The sequence below is a fragment of the Sesamum indicum genome, linkage group LG12, assembly GCF_026168435.1.
Source record: "Sesamum indicum cultivar Baizhima isolate 11 linkage group LG12, ASM2616843v1, whole genome shotgun sequence".
NCBI lineage: Eukaryota > Viridiplantae > Streptophyta > Magnoliopsida > Lamiales > Pedaliaceae > Sesamum > Sesamum indicum.
This window is the reverse complement of record NC_142668.1, coordinates 12,605,372-12,628,868: the sequence shown is the minus strand read 5'-3', so window position 1 is coordinate 12,628,868 and position 23,497 is coordinate 12,605,372. Positions and strand designations below refer to the sequence as shown.

The following is a 23,497-nucleotide window of genomic DNA, read 5'->3' as shown; positions in this document are numbered from 1 at the left end:
ATACTCAAGCTTGAGTTCAAGTAAGGAATCCACACACGCAGAGGATGGAAAAAGGGCACAATAATTTAATTGTCCTAACTCATTTTAGTGCACAAAATTAGGTTTGATAAAGAAAGCATAATTAGGTCTAAGTAATCAAATTTACACCTTGGTCAATGGCCTGCTTATACAAACCACCTCTATCTTTTAGATAATTATAGATACACCCATCAAAATGTTATTATCACTTACACAAACCACCCCTATTTTTTTTGAAAAATTACACGCAACCCCCTAAAGATGTCAGTATCATTACACAAAGTATCTTTATTTTTTTACTGTTAGGGATAGTTTTTATAATTATACAAAAGAAAGGGATAGTTTATATATCAGGGGTGTAAATATAATCATCCCAAAAGAAAATAAAAACACCAACATGAAACGAAGGGATATATCCGCAAATGGGGAGGAAGAGAAAGGCACCTGAGACGAGAGATTGGTGGAGGATTCAGCGGGATGTAGCTTCTGAACTTTAGTCTGGGATTGATCACAGGGGAAGCTCGAGCTCTGAGTCCCCACTGTGCCATCGCGGTCGTAGTCGCCGCGACTCTCATCGCCGCTTCTAAACCCCTTGCCTAAAGTAGAGGGTTTCAAGAAAGATTTGCTGGGAAAGATGAGATGGTGCATCTCACAGTAAGGTGCTGCCGACAAGGACTACCCTACCATAGGAGTATCTCGCTACTTTTTTATGAGCTTGAGTTGAAGGTAATGAATTTTTCTTTGTTTTTTCTTTTTGTTCCTTTTTAGTTGCATAATATGACATGGAGTTATGATTCAATTCTCTCCAACATCAAACAAATTGCAGTGGACAATTTTATTCTGAATCTGCCTCAATTTCATTGCACTGTTTACAGCATGTACAGGTACCATATAACAGGTGTTTCTGACAGGTTTAAAATAGAATAATATAATTTCACCGATATTAACTGATTTACTCAGAATATAAACGATATTGAAGGCCAAGTAAAATATATTTTCGATATTAAACCAGCCTACTTTTTAAACTAATGGATTTGAGATGCCAACCTAAAATCAACCACACACTAAGCTCGTAACAATTTCAAACAAGCACTAAGATAGAACTTAAAATCCAGAATCCCAACAAAATCTAGTATATCCTCACCATAGCAATGATGTAGTTCAACATGCAAAATCTGATTCAGATTTAGTGAAAAACAGATGGTAACAAAATTAAACTCTTCATCATTACATTAATCTAAGCGCCTTTATCGGCTTTAGCAGCTGTAGCAGCAGCTTGACCACGGAGACGACCGGTTCTTCTGGCGGCAATAAGACCAACCTTTTGTCCAGGTGGTGCATCACGACGAACGGTACTGGCGTGACCAATGTGTTGATGGTTACCACCACCATGAGGATGCTCCACAGGATTCATAGCAACACCACGAACCTTGGGCCAGCTGTTTCTCTTCACTCTGAACTTGTGATAAGCATTTCCAGCCTTCAGGAGCGGCTTCTCAGTTCTTCCACCGCCAGCAACCTGGCCAACCATGGCACGGCAACCACTGGGGACAATCTTCTTGGCTCCTGAAGGGAGCTTAATCCTGCAACAAAGCAATTTGTCAGGGCAGAAAAAGATGATAGATTCCATTATCATATATCATCCACGTAAGCCATCTCTTGGAAGTGAAATTTTAATTAGCAATCAAATGCATAGTGCAGAATTGAGAAAAGAGTTACTCAATGCTAACCTCATAACCCAGTGTTGGGTCACAGGTGATAGTACATGGGGCTAAATAAAAAAGCATGTGTTGCAATATCAAATCATTAGCTGAACTAGTGCATAGAAATGAATTACACAGACTGTAAATTTATTTTAGATAAGCATGTCAAAAGAAATCCTGAAACTATTTCAGGAAAAAAGCAATTCAATTTCAAAAGGAACAAATAGGCCTCGAGATAACACAAAGAAAGTACAGTACTACTAACCACTTAATCACCAAATGACAGCATATAGTAAAATCAATTTACAAATTGATTATTAGACAAACATGTTCATTTACCCTAAACCAATCTGTATTGCAGTTAACTACAACAATGAATTGCAATATGAAGGAATTGTAAATTGGAATCAAAACAGAATTACTTCCAAAATTCTAGCAGACATTTTAACAAGTCCAATGACTCCAATCATGACCTAAATTCCATGGATAAAGACAAGCTAGGTAAGACTGCATACCAGAAATAGAGCTAACCATACCAAGCTGAAGAGCAATCAAAATACAAAATGAAAAAAAGTTCACTGTAGCTACTCTCAAATTTTACGTAATTTCATGTTTCTCAATCATAAACAACTGAATGCACAAAATTAGCTGGGACAGACACCCCAAATTCCAAAAGATGACCGAGAATAAATTCAATAGAACATAACAGGCCAGTTAACACTAGAATTTTCCTAGGAAGCAAGAATGTTAAACACACAGCCAAACCTCCTTCAGGCTTCTCAACAAATACACCATAAATCAAATATGGGCAAAAGTACCAAGTAGTTCCCAACAAATACATCAAATGAATGAAGTAATTGACAAAGGTACCTAGTAGTTCCATTGTCAGGGTTGTGGGAGATAACAATAGCATAGTCCCCAGAAGCTCTAGCGAAGACCCCACGATCCCCAACATGGTGCTCAACGTTGCAAACGACGGCACCCTCCGGAATAGATCTGAGAGGCAACACGTTGCCGACAACAAGGTTGGCCTTCTTCCCACAGTAGACAAACTGTCCAGTGTACATACCTTCGGCGGCGACGAAGAGCTCCTTCTGGTGCTGGAACCGGAAGGGATGGCGGAAGGTGACGCGCGCTAGCGGAGCACCACGGCCGGGGTCATGGATAATCTCAGTGACGACACCCTTGAGGTAGCCATTGCGCTCGCCGAAATCAAGGGAGCGGAAGCGAGCCGGGCCCTTGCGGTGGTGAGTGTGGGACTTGAACACGGAGCCAGCTCCCTTACGCTGTGCTCGGATCACACGACCCATTCTGGGGAAGTGCTGTGTGTGAAACTGTGTGTGTTGTTGGGAAGGAGAAGAGGGGACGGCTGGAGACTGGAGGAATGATAAATGGTGGAGATAGATATAAGGTTTCAGAGACGTTCTTTGTCCGGGTGAAAATTAGGGTTTGCCCTCGGGCTTGTTGGGCTTAGATAAATGGGCTTAGCCCGAGATATGAACATCTTTGTACTCCTTTAAGCCCAATTCAGCTCCTAACTTAATCAAATTCCCCCAGATATAATAATTTAAGCTGAGTTTTTATTTAAATGGTAAAGTTAAAATTTTGTAATCAAGAAATTATAAGTTTGAGTTCCGAAAATATAAATATACGTTATTTTATAATAATTTTATATTTATTTAATTTTTTAATACATTTTTCAACTTAAAATTATTAAATATAATAATTAATACCTTAATATCGAGAATAATACAATGCATTGTATTGATAAAAAAAATTAATATATTATTTTGTATGGTATTTATATATCAACTTTAGTTTTTAGTAAAAATGAGAGTTGTGAAATACTTTGGTAGTATTTTATTTCACATCAAACACTCTCAGTGTTTGAATAAAATGTTAGTTTATCTAACATTTGAAATTGACATTGGAGTATGAGAATTGACTAATACACCCTTATACATATTTCTTCCATAAATCATTATTTCTTTAGTTAATTAATCATAATAATATTTTTTATGTATGTTCAAAGTTTATTTATTTTATAAATTCGAGCAGTTATTCATATTATTTTTGGTCTATTTAATTTGGTTAAATAGATATAATAAATTATTTAAGTTATGCACTCATATCAGATGTACTTCAATCACTCGCTATTGAAAATAAATGTGTACACTACAAAAAGTACAACATTTAATTATGATTCATTATCAAGGTCAATAACAAAATAGTCGTAGCAAATAATCATCGACTACAGCTATACAACGGTTGTTAGTCGTGATATATGCGAGAATGGCTAAAATATTTATCATGACTTTTTTTATTATGGCTCTTATCTATGACAAATAACTTTCTTTTTAAAAAAAAATTATATTTTTATATCGATTTTATTTAACTATAATCAATAAAAAATATTTATCATAATTTTTTATTTATAATTATTAAAATTATAGTCAATAATCATTTTCTTTCAACATAGTCCTGTTTTTGCCCTTCAATTTAGTTACCGTCTCGTGGTTGGTATTCTTCCCCAAAGGGCCAATATCGAGCCCTTGATGTGATTGAACAGTTATCATGTCTAGTATTTATTGGAAATACCTATTTTGTCCTTGTGACACTTTTATGCTATATTTTTTTTATTTCTAAAATTAATACAATCCTTAGAAAGTGAAAATATCATAAAGTGATTTTCGAGGGTAGTACATTCTTATCATTTTCACGTACTCCCTCAAGAAACGACTTTGCCGTATTCATCAATCTTTGTCGGCCCACGTTTTTTCTCGATTTTATCAAACTCAATTTAAATTAAAAACTGTAAACTTGCAAATTCTATACGTAAAACTCTCTTTTTTATAATTAATGACCCCTAATTTAGTTGGCAAAATTAAAGTCTCATGATTTTAGAGGTTGTGAATTTGAATTTCGCCATGTACGTAGAATATTATCTAATCATAGTAGAAATTATTTTGTAATTGTAATCGATTTATTTCAATTAGTAATAGTTTATCGCTCTTACTTAAAAAAAAAAAAAAAAACCCCTCTTTTTTATAATTGAGTGTAGATGGAATCGAAACTCAATATCCTTATTTAATTTAGTTCGAATATTATATTAAACAATCATTTAATTTAAAAATTTTAACCAATAACAATAATATTATTATTTTAATACAGCGTTATTTTTATGGGTTGAAAGACAAAATAAAAGAATGCATGAGCATTTCGATGCTGATCGAGTACTCAATTAAATAATATTTTTTCACAACCTTTTCCTCTACCCTACGAACATCACAATTTCATGAATATCTACGACTCTAGTTCTCTCTTTCTTTTTTCATTTAATGAAAATTATTGATTATTTGTTGTTAATTTCCTAATCTGGAGACTAACATTCATCTTAATCAAATAACCGTTGGAGTGACACCATCTAATCCTCTATCTATTAGTCCACTGGGCAATTCTTCTTCATTTTTTTTTTTTTAATCTTGTTGAAATTCGACTCACTTACAATTAGATCAATAACTTGTAAATTCTAGTAGCTTCTAATTTAACATGTAATGTTATAAAATAGAGTTCAATGAAATTAGACTCACTTACAATTGGATCAATAATTTGTAAATATCGCCTCGTCCTCCCTCTCTCCTTTCGTTACTTCAAATTAGATAAAATCTATAATATTGATCTATTAGTTAAATTTGTTATCTATGCGGCATGTTGGGTCACCTATCTAAGGTCTACGAGAAGAGATATGAAGCAGATTTCATTGATCCTAGGACTAACACTCCTATTTGCAAATCTTTATTAGCTGAGACCCTAGCGGCACGGGAAACCATCCGTTTGGGGATTCTTGAAGATTGGAGGCAAGTTATCATTGAGGAGGGTTGCAAGGTTTTAATCGATTATCTGAACTCTTCAATAGTGGACAATTCTGCCATCAAACAGCTTGTGGAAGAGATTCTTATGCCGCATATCAGAAGAATCATCATCTGAATGATGGTGACTCCTCCTCCTACTCCTATTCTCCTTTCTACTCTTCCTCTTTCTTCGTCTGAGCTTCAATTTCTGCAATTTACCTGATTCAGAAAAATGCTTTCAATTCCTTAAAAAGAAAAATAAAAAAGAAATAGAAAAATACCTTCAAGGAAATCCAACTACCCATATTGCTCAAAAGCAACATGAGATCAAAAAGTTAACCAAAATCCAAAATGCTCTGAATACATGGGATGGTTAACAGAAAGCAATTAGCACTGGGTTATCTTTGTATTTACTAAGGTATTTCAGCAAAAGCCCAAGCGACAAGAAAACATAAATCACACAAGACGCCTCAACCTTTAACAAAGTTAGTATAAAAACTTGTAATGGATTTTGATTACTTTATGAAGCTTACCTCTCTTCCAAAAAGTTAAAGCTAGTGTCTCCTTCCAGTAAAGAAATCATTCACTTTCTAAAGAAGAGCCACAGGAACAATTGTGCTATTTATCGAGCAACACCACAGATTCAACAACTTATAGGCCTAATATCCTGGTTTCTACAATACCAAAACCACATTACTAGGAAACTGTTAACACTCAAATATGTATGAAACTGCCCTTAAGTACCTGAAGGCAGAAAAATAACAGAAATTTGGGCAGGTGAATGATTAGTTTTTTACCTGATAAACAGTAAGCCACATGTAAGCACAAGCATGAGTCAAGCATCAGCAACAAAATATATAACTGATTAATTGTTCCTGAGCAAAAGCACCATTCTCCCTCTTCCATGCGAGTACCCAAAAATCAAGGTGATACTACAGAAACGACCATGTGATTCAAGGGTGAAAATTATAGAGACCGTTATTAGCAGCAAGGAAATCAAAATGGCTAAACACATCAAAATCAGGGTTCAAAACTATAATATTTTGTAGTGGTCGTTGGCAACTAATTCAAGAATTGGTTAGCATATCATAACCACCTAAGGCATTTATCAGATTTTATCAATCCTCACCACTCATTTTCTCTCACTATATCCCCTCTAGTAAAGTAAATCAATCCAAGACCACTCTTGCTAACGAGATATATTGAAAGGAAAAAAGAAGAGGGATAATGCCTCATGTCCTGTTATTGCTCTTATTTCAATATATACTCTTCATATCAGGTAAACAAAAATGAGAATACATATCTATGAAAGCACACAAAAATGTTACCAAAGACATAAATAGATGACAAAGACACACAATACCCATAATGAGCATAAAATATTGTGAAACTATGGTGACATCCTGTACGAGAAAAAATATTGTGTAGATAGAAATGAAGACTTAAAAATTGAAGGAGATTGGCAAATATAACAAGACGTAAATGGCATTCATTGGCACAGAAGATAAAAGCAACACCTCACTTCTTTTATGTTCAAAATGAAAGTAAAACATGTTTTACCGTTGCACACACCCCCCCCCCACACACACACACCCCACACGCACACACACACCCCACACACACCCACACACCACACACACACACACATGCACACACACACCCCACACACCACATACACCACACACACACACACACAAATTAAGACCCACATATAAGAAAATGGAAAAGGCGGAACAAAGAGGGGGCATCATTAAGCAAAACTTCTCAAGTGTGCGGTCGATAAAATTAAAATAGAAATGCAGTAGCTGATTGGAACTTATAAAAATATATTCGTTAACATCATGATATCAACAGAAACCTGCTACACCATATCTTGATTTTCAGAGATGTTGATCCAGAAACTGGATAATATTAATGACAAAATCATTGCCCTAATACAATTACATATATAAAACACACTAGGAAATACTGCAACCTTCTTTGCTCCAATAATAGCACTGGGTTCAAAAGAGTAGCAATAGTTAAGCTCTTCTTGATGCCCACAGGCAGGCTCCCCCAAAGCATCGTAGCATTCTCAGTAAATATTAGAATTCTTACAACCCGAAGAATAAAGCAATTAAAATGATACATTACATCAAACTGAAAAATAACAAATGCACCAAAGTAATGCATTGTCCACTAAGCTAAAGTGGTTTCCATCAAGAAGCTCATCAATTACCAGATTAAAGACTGAATAGGGTACACTTAGCAGCAGTTTAGAGGAACCTTAAAAGCACATGACATATCACCCACTGTGGAAGCTAGTCCTCTTCATTACGATGTTTCCTGTTCTTCTTCTCAAACCGCTTCTTGCCCCTACCAACTCGCGAATCATTTGAAACACTGACGTCGAAATCAGAGTCTGAATACGCCTTCCTGCTCCTCTTTTTATGCCGCAGATCAGCAGAATCATCAGAAGAATCATCATCTGAATGATGGTGACTCATCCTCCTCCTCTTCTCCTTCCTACTCTTCCTCTTTCTTTGCTTGCGCTTCAGTTCCTGCAATTTACCTGATTCAGAAAAGTGTCTTCAATTCCTTAAAAAGAAAAACAAAAAAGAAATAGAAAAGTACCTTCAAGGTAATCCAACTACCCATACTGCTCAAAAGCAACATAAGATCAGAAAGTAAACCAAAATCCAAAATGCTATGCCTATATGAGATGGTTAATAGAAAGCAATTAGCACTGGGTTAGCTTTGTATTTACTAAGGCATTTCAACAAAAGCCAAAGCGACAAGAAACATAAATCACACAAGACGCCTCAACCTTTAACAAAGTTAATATAAAAACTTGTAATGGATTTTGATTAGTTTATGAAACTTACCTCTCTTCCAAAAAGTTAAAGCTAGGATCTCCTTCCAGTAAAGGAATCATTCACTATCTAAAGAAGAGCCATAGGAACAGCTGTGTCATTTATCGAGCAACACCACAGATTCAACAACTTACAGGCCTAATGTCCTGGTTTCTACAATACCAAAACCACATTATTAGAAAACTGTTAACACTCAAATATGTATGAAACTGCCCATAAGTACCTGAAGGCCGAAAAATAATAGAAACTTGGGCAGGTGAATGATTAGTTCTTTACCTGATAAATAGTAAGCCACATGTAAGCACAAGTATGAGTCAAGCATCAGCTACAATATATATAACTGATTAATTGTCCTGAGTAAAAGTACTATTCTCCCTCTTCCATGTGAGTATCCAAAAATCAAGGTGATGCTACAGAAACTATCATGTGATTCAAGGGTGAATAGAGACCGCTATTAGCAGGAAGGAAATCAAAATGGCTAAACACACCAAAGTCAGAGTTCAAAACTACAACATTTTGTAGTGATCGCTAGCAACCAATTCAAGAATTGGTTAGCATATCATAACCACCCGAGGCATTTATTAGATTTTATCAATCCTCCACTCATTTTCTCTCACTATATCCCCTATAGTAAAGTAAATCAATCCAAGACCATTCTTGCTAACGAGATATATTGAAAGGAAAAAAGAAGAGGGACAATGCACTCTCTCCTGTCCTGTTATTGCTCTTATTTCAATAAATACGCTTTCATATCAAGTAAACAAAAATGAGAATACACATCTATACAAGCACACAAAAATGTTACAAAGGACATAAATAGACCACAAAAACACACAGTACCCGTAATAAACATAAAATATTGCAAAACTATAATGACATCCTACACGAAAAAAAAATTGTATAGATAGAAATGAAGACTTAAATTTCTTAGATTTTGATTCGTGTCGGTTTGCCTATGTTCCATACCAAGCAAATTCTCAAACACACCACTTACCTAAAGACGCACACATAAAGGAGGAGGGCAGGAATTCCCTTCCTATCATTCTTATGTAAAGATTGAGCAATTCCATATTAAAAAAGAACAAAAAAATAGATAAATTACATTTAACCCGTTTTCACAATTGCGATTTCTTTTCAAAATAAATACACTTAACTATTACCTTTTAAACAGGGAATCAACAAGTTCTTGAGGTGCCTTCTTACCACATCAACATTTGCAAGTAATTTGATTCCTTTCCAAAATGAATTCCTTAGATTATGGCCACATTAACATGGAATCAAAACGTGTAAGCAAGAGGCACAGATTGCTTAGCAGACACCCAACCTTTCCGCCTGGTATGTTCGTTTGTATTTTTATTTTCAATTTTCCCGAATTTTTTTTTTTTAAGTTCGCAGAAATTTTTATATGAAATAAGAATGTATTTAATAAGTTAATCTAATTGTATTTTATATTGAACTTTAGTGTAAAATTGATGTAATTTTTAATAAAAATACGTATAAGTAAATATATTTTCACTTGAATTACTATTTTAGAAATTGAAAATTGAAAATGAAATATGTATTTATATTTTAAATATATAATAATTTTCATTAATAACATATAATTTATATATATTCTGTTCATATATTAAATAAAATAAAAAATAATAATAAATTTTAGAACAGAAAAATCCAACGAAGTCCGACTAATCCTTCCACCGCAAGAGAAGCTCCATAACGCTATTTCTCCAATTTTCTTGACTTCTACAATACATCATTGATTATTAGACTCACAACCCGATATTAATTTCTCCAGCATATATATATAAATAAAAGCAACACCATTTCATGAGCGTTGTCAGACAATTTCTTGATGATCAGACAAACTCAACAATGGCAGCAATTCTCGTACTCCTCGTCTTGGCGGCTTTTCTAGTTTTGAACTGTGAATCCATCAGCCGAGCTGATTTTCCGGAGGGGTTCACTTTTGGAACCGCTTCTTCAGCTTACCAGGTTGCAGAAAAACCGTTGCTTCAACTTTCTTGTTTAATGTTAAGATTCTTGTACTGAAAATAGAGTTGATGTTTTTCAGTTTGAAGGGGCTGTCAATGAAGGAAATAAAGGAGACAGCATATGGGATACCTTCACCAGAAAACCAGGTTGGTGATCAATCTCTTCTTCAACACTCCAATATGTGCAAATTTGAGTTTATTGCAAGCTCTTTTGGTTATTTATTTTTAATTTTTCCGGAAAAAAACAAAACATAGGAAGAATATTGGATTTCAGCAATGCAGACACAGCGGTTGATCAGTATCATCGGTTTAAGGTAAATGTTTCATGAAATTCATTTGTTGGACTTCAGAATTAATGCACCCATTTTTCGTTCTTGGCAATTGATTTTTTCTTTTTTCGTGTGGAAAATGTTATGTTGAAGACATATTTGATCATACGTTAAAGAAAAAAGTAAAGTATTTTTAGCTTTTGTCTGGCTGTTGCTTTTAAATCCAATGCATTGGCTAGAAACCAAAAGTGCTGGATGATGTCTGATTCTGAAAAGTAGGATAGACAAAGTTTTGAGCAGAAGTAGTCGGAGAGGATAAGAATGCTCACATTCTTAACTTATTATGTATAAAATATTGATATGACACTTGTGCAATAAGATAAGAAGTGTACCAGAAACTATTATATAAGATGGGAATAAGAATATATTTGGTGGCGGGCTGAGGTTGAGTAAACAAGGGAATTACTTTAGTCAATTTTTGGTTTTGGTGTTTTCCCAACTGAAGTGGATGATGTATCAACCTTATACGGCAGAGTGACATAGACTTGATGAAGGACTTGGGAATGGATGCTTATAGATTCTCAATATCGTGGTCAAGAATCTTGCCAAGTAAGATGCATACACATTGCCTTTGTTTTTTGAAGGGACATGCTCGATGAGTTTCAAGAAGAGACATTGTTGTCTTGACAATGTTTCCCTCCTAACAATTTGTACTTATGGATTTAGTATGTCTGAATCGACAGATGGAACTGGGGAACCGAATCAGGAAGGGATAGAATACTACAACAATCTGATAGATGCTTTGCTAGATAAAGGTTTGACGAAAAGAATGATTTCTCAATCTTATCTCGCAACCATGTTTCCATCTTACATCAAAGTTTTTGTTCTTGTTTAGGAATCCAACCCTATGCAACTCTGTACCATTGGGATCTTCCGCAGATTCTTGAAGACAAATATGGAGGACTGTTGACCAATCAAGTAGTGTATGTTGTGCATTGTTTACATCAATGGTCATAAATATGATGATTTACATGCTAAATAATGAAGTTTTAACTCGTAAAGTGCTTGTGCTTAGTGCAGAAAGGATTTTGAAAATTATGCTTATATCTGTTTCAAAGCTTTTGGGGATAGAGTGAAACATTGGATGACTTTCAACGAGCCTCATGGTATTGCAATCCAGGGCTATGATTTAGGGATTCAAGCTCCGGGCAGATGCTCTATCCTCGGACACCTAATCTGCAAAGCCGGAAAATCATCTGTCGAACCTTACATAGTAGCTCACAACATCCTCTTGTCTCATGCTGCTGCTTATCACATTTATCAGAATCATTTCAAGGTATTTTTTATTGGCATAAAGGAGAAGTAGTTGCGTTTATGTTTACGATGTGATTTACAAGAACAAGAAAGTGAGGACATTATCGTGAAAACTTATTTTTGACAGATTTCATGTTCCAGGAAAGGCAACAAGGCAAAGTTGGGATAGCTCTCGATGCTAAGTGGTACGAACCGATATCTAACGCAGATGAGGATATAGATGCTGCAGGGAGAGCCATGGATTTCGGACTTGGATGGTAATATCCACGAAGACTAATTTATGAAAAAATCAAAAGATATGAAATTAGGTGAAATTTTAGAAACTACAAAGTTGTGTAACAAACAATTAGTTGCAAATCTAAATCAGGTTCCTTGATCCACTTCTCCTTGGGAATTATCCTCTTTCAATGCAGAAGTTGGTGGCTGAAAGACTCCCTGAAATCACTCCAGAGACATCTCGATTCCTCAAAGGATCCCTTGACTTTGTCGGCATAAATCATTACACTACCTTATATGCCCGTAATGATAGAACTCATTTTCGTAAGCTCATATTGCAGGACGCCTCATCCGACTCTGCTGTAATTGCCACATGTAGAACACCTAAATAACATAATCTTTGACTCTTTTTGATAAAGATTCATCAATATCTGTACTAATGTTCTTTCACATTATAACTTCAGCTTCAAAGCACGGAATCGCCATTGGAGAAAGAGTAAGCATCGACTTCTTGTCAAGGTGAAAAATTTCAGACAATTAAGAACGTAAGTATTTATAACGTTCCCTCTTCCCAGGCTGCATCCAGTTGGCTACACATTGTCCCGTGGGGCATCAGGAAGTTGGCAAACTATATTAAAGACAAGTACGGGAATCCACCGGTAATTATAACTGAAAACGGTGAGTGTTCCTTTTTGGCTGGTTATGAAGCTAAAATCTCTAATGCCAGCAATGCATCTCATGCATTGGTTTCATGAAATTCAGGGATGGATGATCCTAAAAGATCTCATCGAGCATTGCCTAAGGCTTTGCAGGACGATAAGAGAATAAATTATCACCGCGACTATCTCTCTAACCTATCTGCTGCTATAAGGTACCGACAGCATTAGCAAACTGTCGTGTTGTGCTAGGTTTTCTATGTTTTTCAGGTTTATGCGTCGTTTATGTCCATGGAAACTCTCTCTTACGCAAAACTAACCAAATGCAGGCAAGACAATTGTGACGTTCGTGGTTATTTCGTATGGTCATTGCTTGACAACTGGGAATGGAACATGGGATATACTGTCCGGTTTGGGCTCTACTATGTGGACTACAAGAACAACCTTACCAGGATACCTAAGTCCTCAGTCAGTTGGTTCAGAAACATGCTAACAACATCAAGAACACAACTGGGTGTTCGATGGCAATAAAATCTTGCCTGATTATAGACCACATCTGTACATGTTGTACCATACAACAAATGCATTATGCGATTCTTAAGCTCATATGATCAATACATTGGCTGGCTGATGAAGCCTTTGATTCTGTTCCATATACCGTCCCAGTCTGTTCTCTTTGTCGTAGATCGAGCAAAAACTGCACGTAACTCATAATATTGACTCTATCTGCATCCTCTACAATTACTGAGAGTTCTTTTTCGATCATGAAATTGGTGAAATTAAATTTAGGAATAAGATGAAAGTGAAGCTTGCAGGATTATTTGATTCCCGAAAGAAGAATAAAGAAAATTTTGATTTGGACTAGGTAATAGATAATTTTGTATATAACCGAGTGCGATATATGACTTGGATAATAAATTTGTATGTATAATATTACTTATGATTATGAAAAATTCCTTCAACTAGACATGTCAATTACAAATTTTGCTCATTTATTAAATTAGAAATTGTTGAATTTTTTAAAATATATCACCAAAATTTTATTAAACTTATTTTTTTTGGTCCCATCAAATTTTTACTTTTGTATTCGTAAAAAAGATAATAATAACAAGAGCATTCTTTTTGGTATAATTATAAATATTCTCATATTGTTTGAAAAATTACAAATACGTATGATGTTTGATTAAATTATATAATTCTTGAATGGGGGCTTTAAATTGTTAAATTTGTTTTTATTGTATATTTTTTAAACAAATGTAAAAATTGCAAACAAATGGAACTAGTTGAATGGTAAATTTTGAAGATCATAAAAAGTTTGTTCGTTTAATTCGCAAATATTTTATAAATTTTTTAAAAATAAGTAACATTATAATTATAATTTATAAAGACATTTTGATGGCTTTATTATAAATAATTGATGAAAATTTAACAAAAATTAACAATTTGGATCAGTTGTTGATCAACCGTTAACATGAGAAGTATTTATAATTTCTGGTTGTAACTTATCAAAAAAAAAAAAATTACAAATAAAAAAATGAAACTATTCTAGGAGAAAGATTTTATGTGAAGATCGGCCGACCGCTTTTGAGTATCTTTCGAAGACTCGAATGCTCACTGTCCTCTTTTGCCTTCTGTTCCCATCCATCCACTCATGATTCAATTCTGCCAAATATATTTATCCATCCTTTCCTTTTCTAGTCTACGGAAAAACCCTTCTGCTATTTTCCGGGTATAAACCAGTACCAGTTTTTTCTGATCAAACTGGAGATAGATATACGTGTACATTGCGTACACATGAAGCGAGGTTATCAAGAATCTTCATCCTCGGGTTCTTTTGGACCTCCTCAATCCAAGTTCAAGTACAACCCAGAAGGTATTTCTTTCTGGAAAAGTGAATTAGAGGGCCTTAATCTCCTCGTATTTCATCGTCGTTCATAAAAAAAATTTGGGTCATACTAATTGTTAAGGTGGGTTCTTGATTTACTATTTTATTCCGGTACGTCTATTCAGAAAGTTTGGAGCTTTATCGTTTTTAGCTTGAGAACCGAACTATATTGGAATATTCCAAACCGTTGTCTGTTTTATTTATTTATTTTGGTGTTGTTTATCGAAGACCAAGGTCGTTTCATTTGGACGCTACATTTTTTTTTGGGTAAAAAATTGTGATTTCGAGAAATTTCAAGGTGTTTCCTTTGATTCAGGTGATGCCCAGTTCTTGGAGGATGACAGTACTAAGATGTTTGCTAGGAAAGTGGCTGATCACTACAGTTCAAGAACGAATCAGACGCTCGAGGAGCGGGAAGCAAGCCCTATTATTCACTTGAAGAAGCTTAATAACTGGGTACTTACTCAAAATTAATTGAGCTGGTTATTCGATATTTTGTTAATTCGTTCCTTATTATGACCAACTTGGGGGATGCTATTGTGATTAAAGTGTTTGTGAAATCCAATGTGGAAGTGAAAGCGAGTAAAATATTGTAGTTTTTTCTTACTGCTTTTTCTGTTCAACAGATAAAGAGCGTCTTAATTCAGTTATACACAAAAAAGGGTGATGCGGTTCTTGACCTGGCTTGTGGAAAGGTAGTTTATGGACTGTGGATTTTGAGATGGATTTAAACTTATTTTGAGCTTATGTTGTCATTTTGCTCTTATCGTGCTTTTCATTTGTACCAGGGTGGTGATCTTATCAAATGGGACAAAGCAAAGATTGGCTATTATGTTGGTATTGACATAGCAGATGGCTCGGTAAAGTTTCAAGACCCATTAGCTGCCTTTCCGATGGTTTTTATTCATCCCCTTGTTTGACCTCTGTGTGTGTGTGTGCAGTGCACGTGCATTTGTAGAGAGGTGTAACTTCATTAAACTTTGTCTAGTATTACTTTGACCAACAAAAAGAGATTTATCATGTTAGCATTTTCTTTGGTCATTCTGAGGGCAATTACACTCCCTTCTTTACTTTTTCCTAAAGAAAAGCCTGCAAGAGCCACTTGTCAATTGTCCTGAATGTGGTTACATTTAAGCAATTCTGAAGGACTTCAAGCTTTCAAATTGTATTGTTCTCTAGTTAGAAGATATCAACCAAATAATGTCGTTTTGCACATCTCTTCTCATAACCTCACATAACTACTTTATTTTGGAGCAATGGTGATTGCTTACCTGCAGGTACACCTCTATCAGAATTGTCAACTTCATTTACTGTGGGATTGAGCACTAAATAGAAGCAGTCAAATCCTTAATATAGGCCTCCATGTATTTACATGTAGATAAAAGTGTAGTGTGATGATATTTCTGTACATGGCATGAAAAGTAAGGGGAACGGCGACATCGGATTGAGACTTTATAGGACTTCATAGACTTCAATGCATCCAAACTTAGTTCTTAGATCAAGGCTGAGCACTAACTAAGAAAGGCTGCCTTCGGGGTTTGAGGCGTCAATTAACCTATTCAGTTTCCAGTTCTCACTCGGCCTTTTCGACTTAGTAGTCAAGTAGAAACCGACGAAAGAGGATCAGATTTGAGAACGGCTGATTATAATGTAATGAGAAATAGAACCTCTTTCTCTAGGGTATTCCTCTGTGTCTAGATGTTGAGTGAAGATGGCAGTATGGTAAACATAGCCTATAATGCTATGCATGACGAAGTACATCTCTCATCTTTTCAATGTGGTAAAAACTAACGAGCTTGAGCTTCCTGTGGTTGGTGTATTTGGTGTCCATATTAACTCTCTTGAAGAAATATATGATGTATAACTGAAGTCTTTCTCAAACATAGATTTTCATGTGTGGATCACATGCACAAGACTTTGAATACTTCCTCAGTTAATGAGTGCTTATGATCTCCTATAGTTTCAGCCTAATATTCAATTTACAATGTTATACGATCTTGATATTTTATAGATTAGAACTTTTTTGTGATTAGAAAATTATCAGTGGATGAATCTCAACATTCTCTGCATTGCATTTCAGGAAAATCAGTTATCTAACGTGCAATGAGAATCCAAAATATGAATATGATAGATTATCATCCTATTCGATACCAATAACAGAAATGACTACTCCAATAACAGATAGAAGACTGCCGCACACGATATAATGGTGATGCTGATCATCATCAGCGTCGCAAAAAATTCTCCTTTCCTGCCAGACTCATCTGTGGAGACTGCTTTGAGGTGACTATTGAAGATCTTATACATATGTGCAGGATAGCAAAATATATGTCTGCTCTGGATATTTCTTGTAATACCTGAGTAAAGAAGTGATTCCTTAGTTGTGTATAGACCAGAAATTAAAGTATTACTAAATTGCTCTGAGGTGTATAACTGGGTCGTGGACAGTACTGTTGATTTCTGAAGTTTGTTGATGTGCCATTTACTTATATGAATTATCTATTCAGGTAATTCAACTCTGTTTTTTTGCAGGTTCGCCTTGATAAGGTTTTGGCAGATGATGCTCCATTTGATGTTTGTAGCTGTCAGGTCAGTGCTTCTTAGGCAGTTTTCAAGTAAGCGTCTGTTGTTCTATGATTCGATGATTTAGTTTCAGATGTGCATATCCCCCCTCCCTCCCTCCCTCTCTCTACACTCGTACACACTCGCAAATTATCGTGGTACCACCTACAATATGTTTCTCTTATTCTGGAGACTTACATGTTAGAAATGGCACAGGAGAATGATATCAACTAACTTGTCTCTCTCGACTAATAATTATATACTCCTAGATAAGTGATAGATGTAGTTATTCTTAGATATTTTTCATCCTGCTTATCGAATTTCGAGACATCTTGAAGTATTTTATAATTCAGTTTCTTTGAAAATTACTTTACTGCCGATTTTATGTATGTTAAAGCAAAAATACATATATCTTTAGATCCTAGTGGGCAATGATCTTCCATTCAAATTATGTACTGTACCAATTCAAAATCCCATATTAAAATAAGAAAAAGACCATTCAGAAGTGGTGCTTGAGCATATATGTGTTGAAGGTTCTGAAGATGCAGACTATTAAATGTGCAACTGATAATTGAAAATATAATAAATTATTCAAGTTTTACTAGTAAAGACTTAAACTGTCAAAACCTGATACATTGCAGTTTGCCATGCATTACTCATGGTCCACTGAGGCGCGTGCAAGACGGGCCCTGGCCAATGTATCGGCTTTACTTCGGCCAGGAGGCATCTTTATTGGAACAATGCCAGATGGCAATGTCATCGTCAAAAAGCTTAGAGAAGGTTTTACATTGTCTTATGCTGTTTGAATTTCTGCTCCCATTTAGTAGATAAATATTTTAGAACTACACAAAATTTGTAACTCTTAGATGTCCCAATATAGGACATTGATACTGGATGGCCAAAATGAGGAGTTGTAATGGCAAGATTTACATTGTAGTGCGCCACAAGCATTTCGTCACCCTGACAAGTTAAAAGATCTTGTCCTACTGCAGTAGAGGCTGTAGTAAAGATATTGTAACCTATTGTTTGTTTATCGTATTCTGGCTTTTAATTCATCAGCTTGTTTATATAATATTCAAATCCTCAATAGATCATTCTCACTTATTTTATCTTTATTAAGTTGCCAAGCCTTCCATCTTTGATTTTAGCTATGGTCATCAATGTTTATTTTCTGTTATTGTTTATAATTATGTCACTATCACTAATTATGTTCACAATATAATATGTTTATTTGGTGGGCAATTTAGGTGTTATGCATGGGCTTTTCCGTTATCATTCTTATCCCTATAAAGCTGTATCTGGAATAATAAATCTTCTCCTCTCCTTGCATATTTATTTTTCCGTAATGCATGCAGTTGACGGGATGACTTTTGGTAATAGTGTGTACTGGATACGTTTTGATGAAGAATTCGAAAACAAGGTAATTTTCTATGTTCTCAGCCAAAATGTTGGCTAAGCAGCTTATGCCAACTATGTCTAGCCTCCAACTACAACATCTTTTAACCATTTTTTATTCATACAGAAATTTAAGTCCTCAAATCCTTTTGGCATCAAGTACAAGTTCCATCTAGAGGTACATTTTTTTTTTTTTTTGCCTGTTTTACTATTTTCTCTTTTTAATTAATAAATTATAGAGCTTAATTTCATTCTGGATCCTTTTTCATCTACCTTAGAGCCACCTGTCTTGCTCTTCTGATTTTGCACTTGCTTCTGCTGCTGGGATCTTATAGTGGATTCTATTGTTTTTCTCCTTAGAATGTGCTTGTAATAAAAAAAGTTTAAGCAACTGCTATACCATCTCCGTTATCCATTGAGCCTGCCCTGAATAATCCTCCTTTTGCCGGAACTCTCTTGCAGGATGCTGTTGATTGTCCTGAATGGATTGTCCCATTTCACGTCTTCAAATCAATGGCTGAAGAGGTATGCATCTGGATTTAACGGACAATTTCATATGTATTAACATCACATGCACAATACACATTCAACTGCTTGTAAGAAGTTTCTTATCAGCTGTATCACAAGCTTAGTTTCTAAATCTTTGCTTATATATAAATCTGCAGTATGATTTGGAGTTGATTTTCGCCAAAAACGCGCATGTATTTGTGGATGAATACTTGAAGAAGCCAGAATTCATTGAGCTCATGCGGAGACTTGGTGCTTTGGGTGATGGTAAAGACGACCAAAGTAAGCTTTGGCATTTCTTTCAATTAAAATCTTAGCATGTTATTGTCTGGTATATGGATTAAGTCATTCCAGATAAAATACCGAGCACGCAATTTATGAATTTCATGGCATCCAAGTAATGCTTCAGCTTTGATTGGTTCGAACTTTTACTTTCAGGTACACTATCACCAGATGAGTGGGACGCAGCATACCTATATTTGGCCTTCGTCTTAAGAAAGGTAAAGATTGCAATCATTGCACTCTTTTGTATATATAACAACTATAAAAGTTTCCTGTCAATGTAAATGCTAAATTGTGGTATTCTACTTCTGTGTACATGCAAGAAATAGCTTGTTACAAGGGGCAATTGATCCCCACTCTGCTTCTCCCTCTGCACTCTTTCAGTTTTCATTCTGAGTGAACTAAGATTCTGCTTCTCTTGTAGAGAGGGCAACCAGATCAAACCCAGGTGAGCATTAGACGGGATAAAGGTAAGATGCATCTATTGAAGGAAGATATCATGTACATCAGCGGCCAAGTATAGACAAGATTCAATAGCCACCCATCCTGATTGGACAAATACACAACAACTTTGGATAGGGAGGAAAGTAGGAAATGTTTGACTTCTCCTGACCATTAAGTGCCAGAATCATAGGGGGCCAATCAGTCGGGTAGAGAACTGAGTGAAGTACTTGCTGCTGCTTAGTTCAAAGCCGACTGTGCTGTTGGCCTAATAGTTTTTGCTACATGCATTTCCAATGTAACCAGATATGCCTACTCGCAACTTCTTAATAGTTTTTGCTAGTAGCATGGTTGGCCTAATAGATTGATCTTATAAGAGCTTCATTTTCATCCATGGTTGTGAACTTCACGAGAATGCGACTGCATAGACTTTCTATTTTTAAGGTGACTTTAAAATCTAAAAAATATTTAAGTGCAGTGACATCAAAAAGGGTAAGTAACTCTCTTGCAGAGAGGCAAAATGTAAAGTGCAGTACTAACAAGTTCTCCATTGGAGCAAGTTACGGAACATTTTCAATTCCTGCTTCGGAGTGATACTGGAAATCCAACAAGTGAAAGCATAAAAACCATTCTCAGGTTAGCTTCGACAGATTTTACAGATACCCTGCAGCGAATATTGATTAATTAAACTCTCTTCAAAAGAATAACCATTATGGCCATGATAGCCAATCCCATAAAGGATGCTTGCATAACAGTTTCTGCACTTCCAGCCCTGCCGGAATTTGCAAATATTCTGCTGGCACCCTGACCAGCAAAGAAGTTTTGGAAGTAATCAGACAAGCTGCTTATCATATCAACCACTGTAGTCTTGACCTTCCGAACGAAATCAACAAACTCATTATCAGGCTGAGGTTCAGCATGCTCGTATGCAACATCAATCCTCTCTGATGACTGATTCATGCTTGAGTATGCTAAACCTTCAAATAAAATTACAACAATGGTTATCACATATGATTTGGAATTTTCCATAAACGAAAAGCAGCCGTGGACAACAATCTTACCTGCTCTTTGTGACTGCAGAAACCCTGAAGCTCCTGGTTATGTAATACAGCATTCCACACATTTTGATCACAGGCAATTGAAGCAACAACATCCTGGGAAAAAACATGAAAACAAAGCAGTTAGGGATATCATAATTCCTACTACGGGCCAGCTATCGGCTTATCAGTGATGCTTTGTCATCCATATAGAAACAAACTTATAATGTCAAGTTCCTTGTAACCATCTAGTGTTGAGAATTGTTGGCATGTTCTGTATAATAGACGAGAGATTCTAAAGCTTCATGCCAGGAACAGTACGTGAATGCATGCAAATCTTCCAAAGCTCCATCAAAATGAATATCAAAGGTTAACAGGGATAAAAACCTGAGCTGCAGAGCTTTCATATAGAAACTGAAATGCCATAAAGGCGTGGGCTGGTACTGCAGGTGCAACAGCTCTCTCACTGGCTTTGTTCTCTATAAGTTGTGAGCTTGAAACAGATAAGCAAGGGTAAAGACTTTTGGCAAATGAAACTTCAGAACCAGCTGATGAGTGGATAGATGACAGATAAACCCTGGAAATTAAAATTTTCAAAAGATGTCTCAGCAACTGCATGTGTACACAGTACATATAGTAAGTAGATTTGGGAGGCAACTAACTTCAGCTTCACAGTTACATACGGATAAAAGTTCCAATGAGGTAATCATTCAAGAGGCACACTGGTTAGCTAATGGCGTCCCATGCAACCAGTAACTTTTTTCTTTTCTCTCATTTCATGGTAATAATCGAATGTTATCCTTACGAGTTATGACCAAACAGGAAAATAAATGAGGGACAGAGTAGAGCTACTTATTATTACAATATAAAAAGACAGATGAAATGATAATTAATCATCAGAAAACCTTAATAAAACAGACATGAGAATAAGGAAAAAAAATTCCCAACAGAAATTGAAATTACAAACGGCCGCCAGAGGATACTGAAAAAATGTGTGCTTGAGCCCGAACGTTCACCATAAGATTTAACTTGACTAGAAATTAATCTAAAAATAAGATAATAAAATTTTGATGTCAAACAAATCACATCAAAATGACAGATAAATTCTTCATACATCACCGGTCTAACAATGACCCGTATTTTAAACAGATACTCGTTTAGAAGAGGAAAAAAAGTTTCAAATTTTTCAAATTAGAAGAATCACAAACATACTTTTCAAGCGCCACCGTGAGGTCCGAAGTAGCCTCTTTAGCTTCCTGAAGAGTCGGCCTCCCGCCGAACACAACCCTCGGCATTTGATCAACGGCGCTTACAACCGGCTCCGCCTTCTCCCCGGCGAACACCCAGTCATCCATCTCCGAAGACGTCATCTGAACGCCAGCCTGAGACTGAGACGCCTCAGGACGGGAAGAAGCCGCCTTGACGGTGGCGGAGAAAACCGGGCAATGCTCCAAAGTGATGGCACGGAAGCCACCATTCGCCACGGTGATCCCCGCCGCTCTCATCACTCCGCCTCCCATGGTTTAAAGCTTCGTAAATATACGAAGAAACGAAACCGTAGATTAAGGTTATCAATTTGTAATTAGGAGTTTAATCAGGAAATACGATGAATCAGCGGCCAGTTTAAAATAGCGCATCGCGGGGGGAAAGATCTTACGGGCGAAGGCAAAGAGTCCGGGAAGACCAGCAGGCGGACACGTGTGCATTTAATTAACGTGTACGGATCGCGGGAAAAGGTTACGAATATTCGGAAGAAACCAAAAGGTAAGAACAATATGAAAATTGATGATATATAGGAGATTAACTGCTTGGAAAAGGCTGACGTAATAGATGAATAAAAGCGTTAATTAAATTGACCACCCTCAAGGTGTTGCAAAATCAAATTTTTTATTCAAATTAGGTACCGCAAATCAAATTAATTATAAAATAAGTATGGTATATTTATTAAGTGATTGATCACTTTCTCCGAATTATACAACAATCTCATGGTAAATATATTACAGCAATAATATAATTAATTTAGGTTTGACCAAACTCAATTTATATTATAATTTCTTGTCGCAAATACACCTTAAATCATAAATTGCTAAGTTGACTTAGTGTCGTTAGTAAAACTATTAGATCGACGTTGATGTGACTAGTAATTAAGTATAGAACATATCAACTGAAGGTGAACATTTTTCATTGATTCTTTTAAATATTATGCGTTAGTACACCATATAATATATTTCAATTTAAATATAAATTCAAAATATTTATGTTTTTAAAACATCAAATTTATTCAAAGAAAACAAGACAAGACATTATTATAAAAAATAGACAACATAATCGCATGAGTAAGATTCAAACTCACAACCTGATGACAGTGTGATCTTCGGTTTTCATTGTTCGAATCTCTAATGAATGGTGAGGACGAAAATATCATAACTAAAATATCTGTTTGAAATTTAATGTGAAGAGAACAAATTGAAGCGGAAATTACGATAGATAATGGAGCTGCTATACTTATGGGCACCCA

At 35.6% G+C, this 23,497-nt stretch overlaps 5 protein-coding genes across 8 annotated transcripts; 2 read left to right on the top strand and 3 right to left on the bottom strand.

Annotated features, from left to right (window-relative positions):
• Positions 1–1,091: 1,091 nt before the first annotated feature.
• LOC105174800 (large ribosomal subunit protein uL2z) lies at positions 1,092–3,123 on the bottom strand. The gene is made up of 2 exons (XM_011096999.3): positions 2,592–3,123; positions 1,092–1,601 (listed from the first exon to the last, which is right to left on the bottom strand). The coding sequence occupies exons 1-2, from the start codon at positions 3,029–3,031 to the stop codon at positions 1,256–1,258; spliced, it is 786 nt and encodes a 261-aa protein (XP_011095301.1). The 5' UTR covers positions 3,032–3,123; the 3' UTR covers positions 1,092–1,255.
• Positions 3,124–7,419: 4,296 nt separating this feature from the next.
• On the bottom strand, positions 7,420–8,932 carry LOC148784866 (uncharacterized). The gene is made up of 3 exons (XM_088876674.1): positions 8,437–8,932; positions 8,186–8,264; positions 7,420–8,112 (listed from the first exon to the last, which is right to left on the bottom strand). Exons 1-3 carry the CDS (start codon positions 8,484–8,486, stop codon positions 7,873–7,875), a joined length of 369 nt encoding a protein of 122 aa, XP_088732800.1. The 5' UTR covers positions 8,487–8,932; the 3' UTR covers positions 7,420–7,872.
• A 669-nt stretch (positions 8,933–9,601) lies between these two features.
• BGLU41 (beta glucosidase 41) lies at positions 9,602–13,523 on the top strand. 3 transcript variants are annotated; one of them, XM_011096997.3, is made up of 14 exons: positions 9,602–9,759; positions 10,220–10,416; positions 10,496–10,562; positions 10,671–10,729; positions 11,218–11,293; positions 11,428–11,499; positions 11,580–11,667; positions 11,765–12,020; positions 12,140–12,255; positions 12,366–12,589; positions 12,679–12,710; positions 12,790–12,892; positions 12,977–13,085; positions 13,200–13,523. In XM_011096997.3, the coding sequence occupies exons 2-14, from the start codon at positions 10,252–10,254 to the stop codon at positions 13,399–13,401; spliced, it is 1,569 nt and encodes a 522-aa protein (XP_011095299.1). In that variant the 5' UTR covers positions 9,602–9,759; positions 10,220–10,251; the 3' UTR covers positions 13,402–13,523. The 3 variants fall into 3 exon arrangements, with proteins under 3 accessions (XP_011095299.1, XP_011095300.1, XP_088732774.1); XM_011096998.3 differs by lacking the exon at positions 9,602–9,759 and having other exon boundaries at positions 10,119–10,416; positions 11,580–11,662; positions 11,865–12,020; XM_088876648.1 differs by lacking the exon at positions 9,602–9,759 and having other exon boundaries at positions 10,119–10,416; positions 11,580–11,662; positions 11,760–12,020.
• A 916-nt stretch (positions 13,524–14,439) lies between these two features.
• LOC105174798 (mRNA cap guanine-N(7) methyltransferase 1) lies at positions 14,440–20,334 on the top strand. Of its 2 annotated transcripts, none has more exons than XM_011096993.3 (13): positions 14,440–14,743; positions 15,072–15,211; positions 15,382–15,450; positions 15,544–15,615; positions 16,937–17,038; positions 17,288–17,344; positions 17,959–18,097; positions 18,673–18,737; positions 18,840–18,890; positions 19,175–19,237; positions 19,378–19,501; positions 19,658–19,719; positions 19,926–20,334. In XM_011096993.3, the coding sequence occupies exons 1-13, from the start codon at positions 14,665–14,667 to the stop codon at positions 20,022–20,024; spliced, it is 1,122 nt and encodes a 373-aa protein (XP_011095295.1). In that variant the 5' UTR covers positions 14,440–14,664; the 3' UTR covers positions 20,025–20,334. The 2 variants fall into 2 exon arrangements, with proteins under 2 accessions (XP_011095295.1, XP_011095296.1); XM_011096994.3 differs by having other exon boundaries at positions 14,700–14,837.
• Positions 20,335–20,432: 98 nt separating this feature from the next.
• LOC105175132 (uncharacterized) lies at positions 20,433–22,717 on the bottom strand. Its single transcript, XM_011097480.3, has 4 exons — positions 22,192–22,717; positions 21,367–21,556; positions 21,004–21,096; positions 20,433–20,919 (listed from the first exon to the last, which is right to left on the bottom strand). The coding sequence occupies exons 1-4, from the start codon at positions 22,497–22,499 to the stop codon at positions 20,914–20,916; spliced, it is 597 nt and encodes a 198-aa protein (XP_011095782.1). The 5' UTR covers positions 22,500–22,717; the 3' UTR covers positions 20,433–20,913.
• Positions 22,718–23,497: the final 780 nt, after the last annotated feature.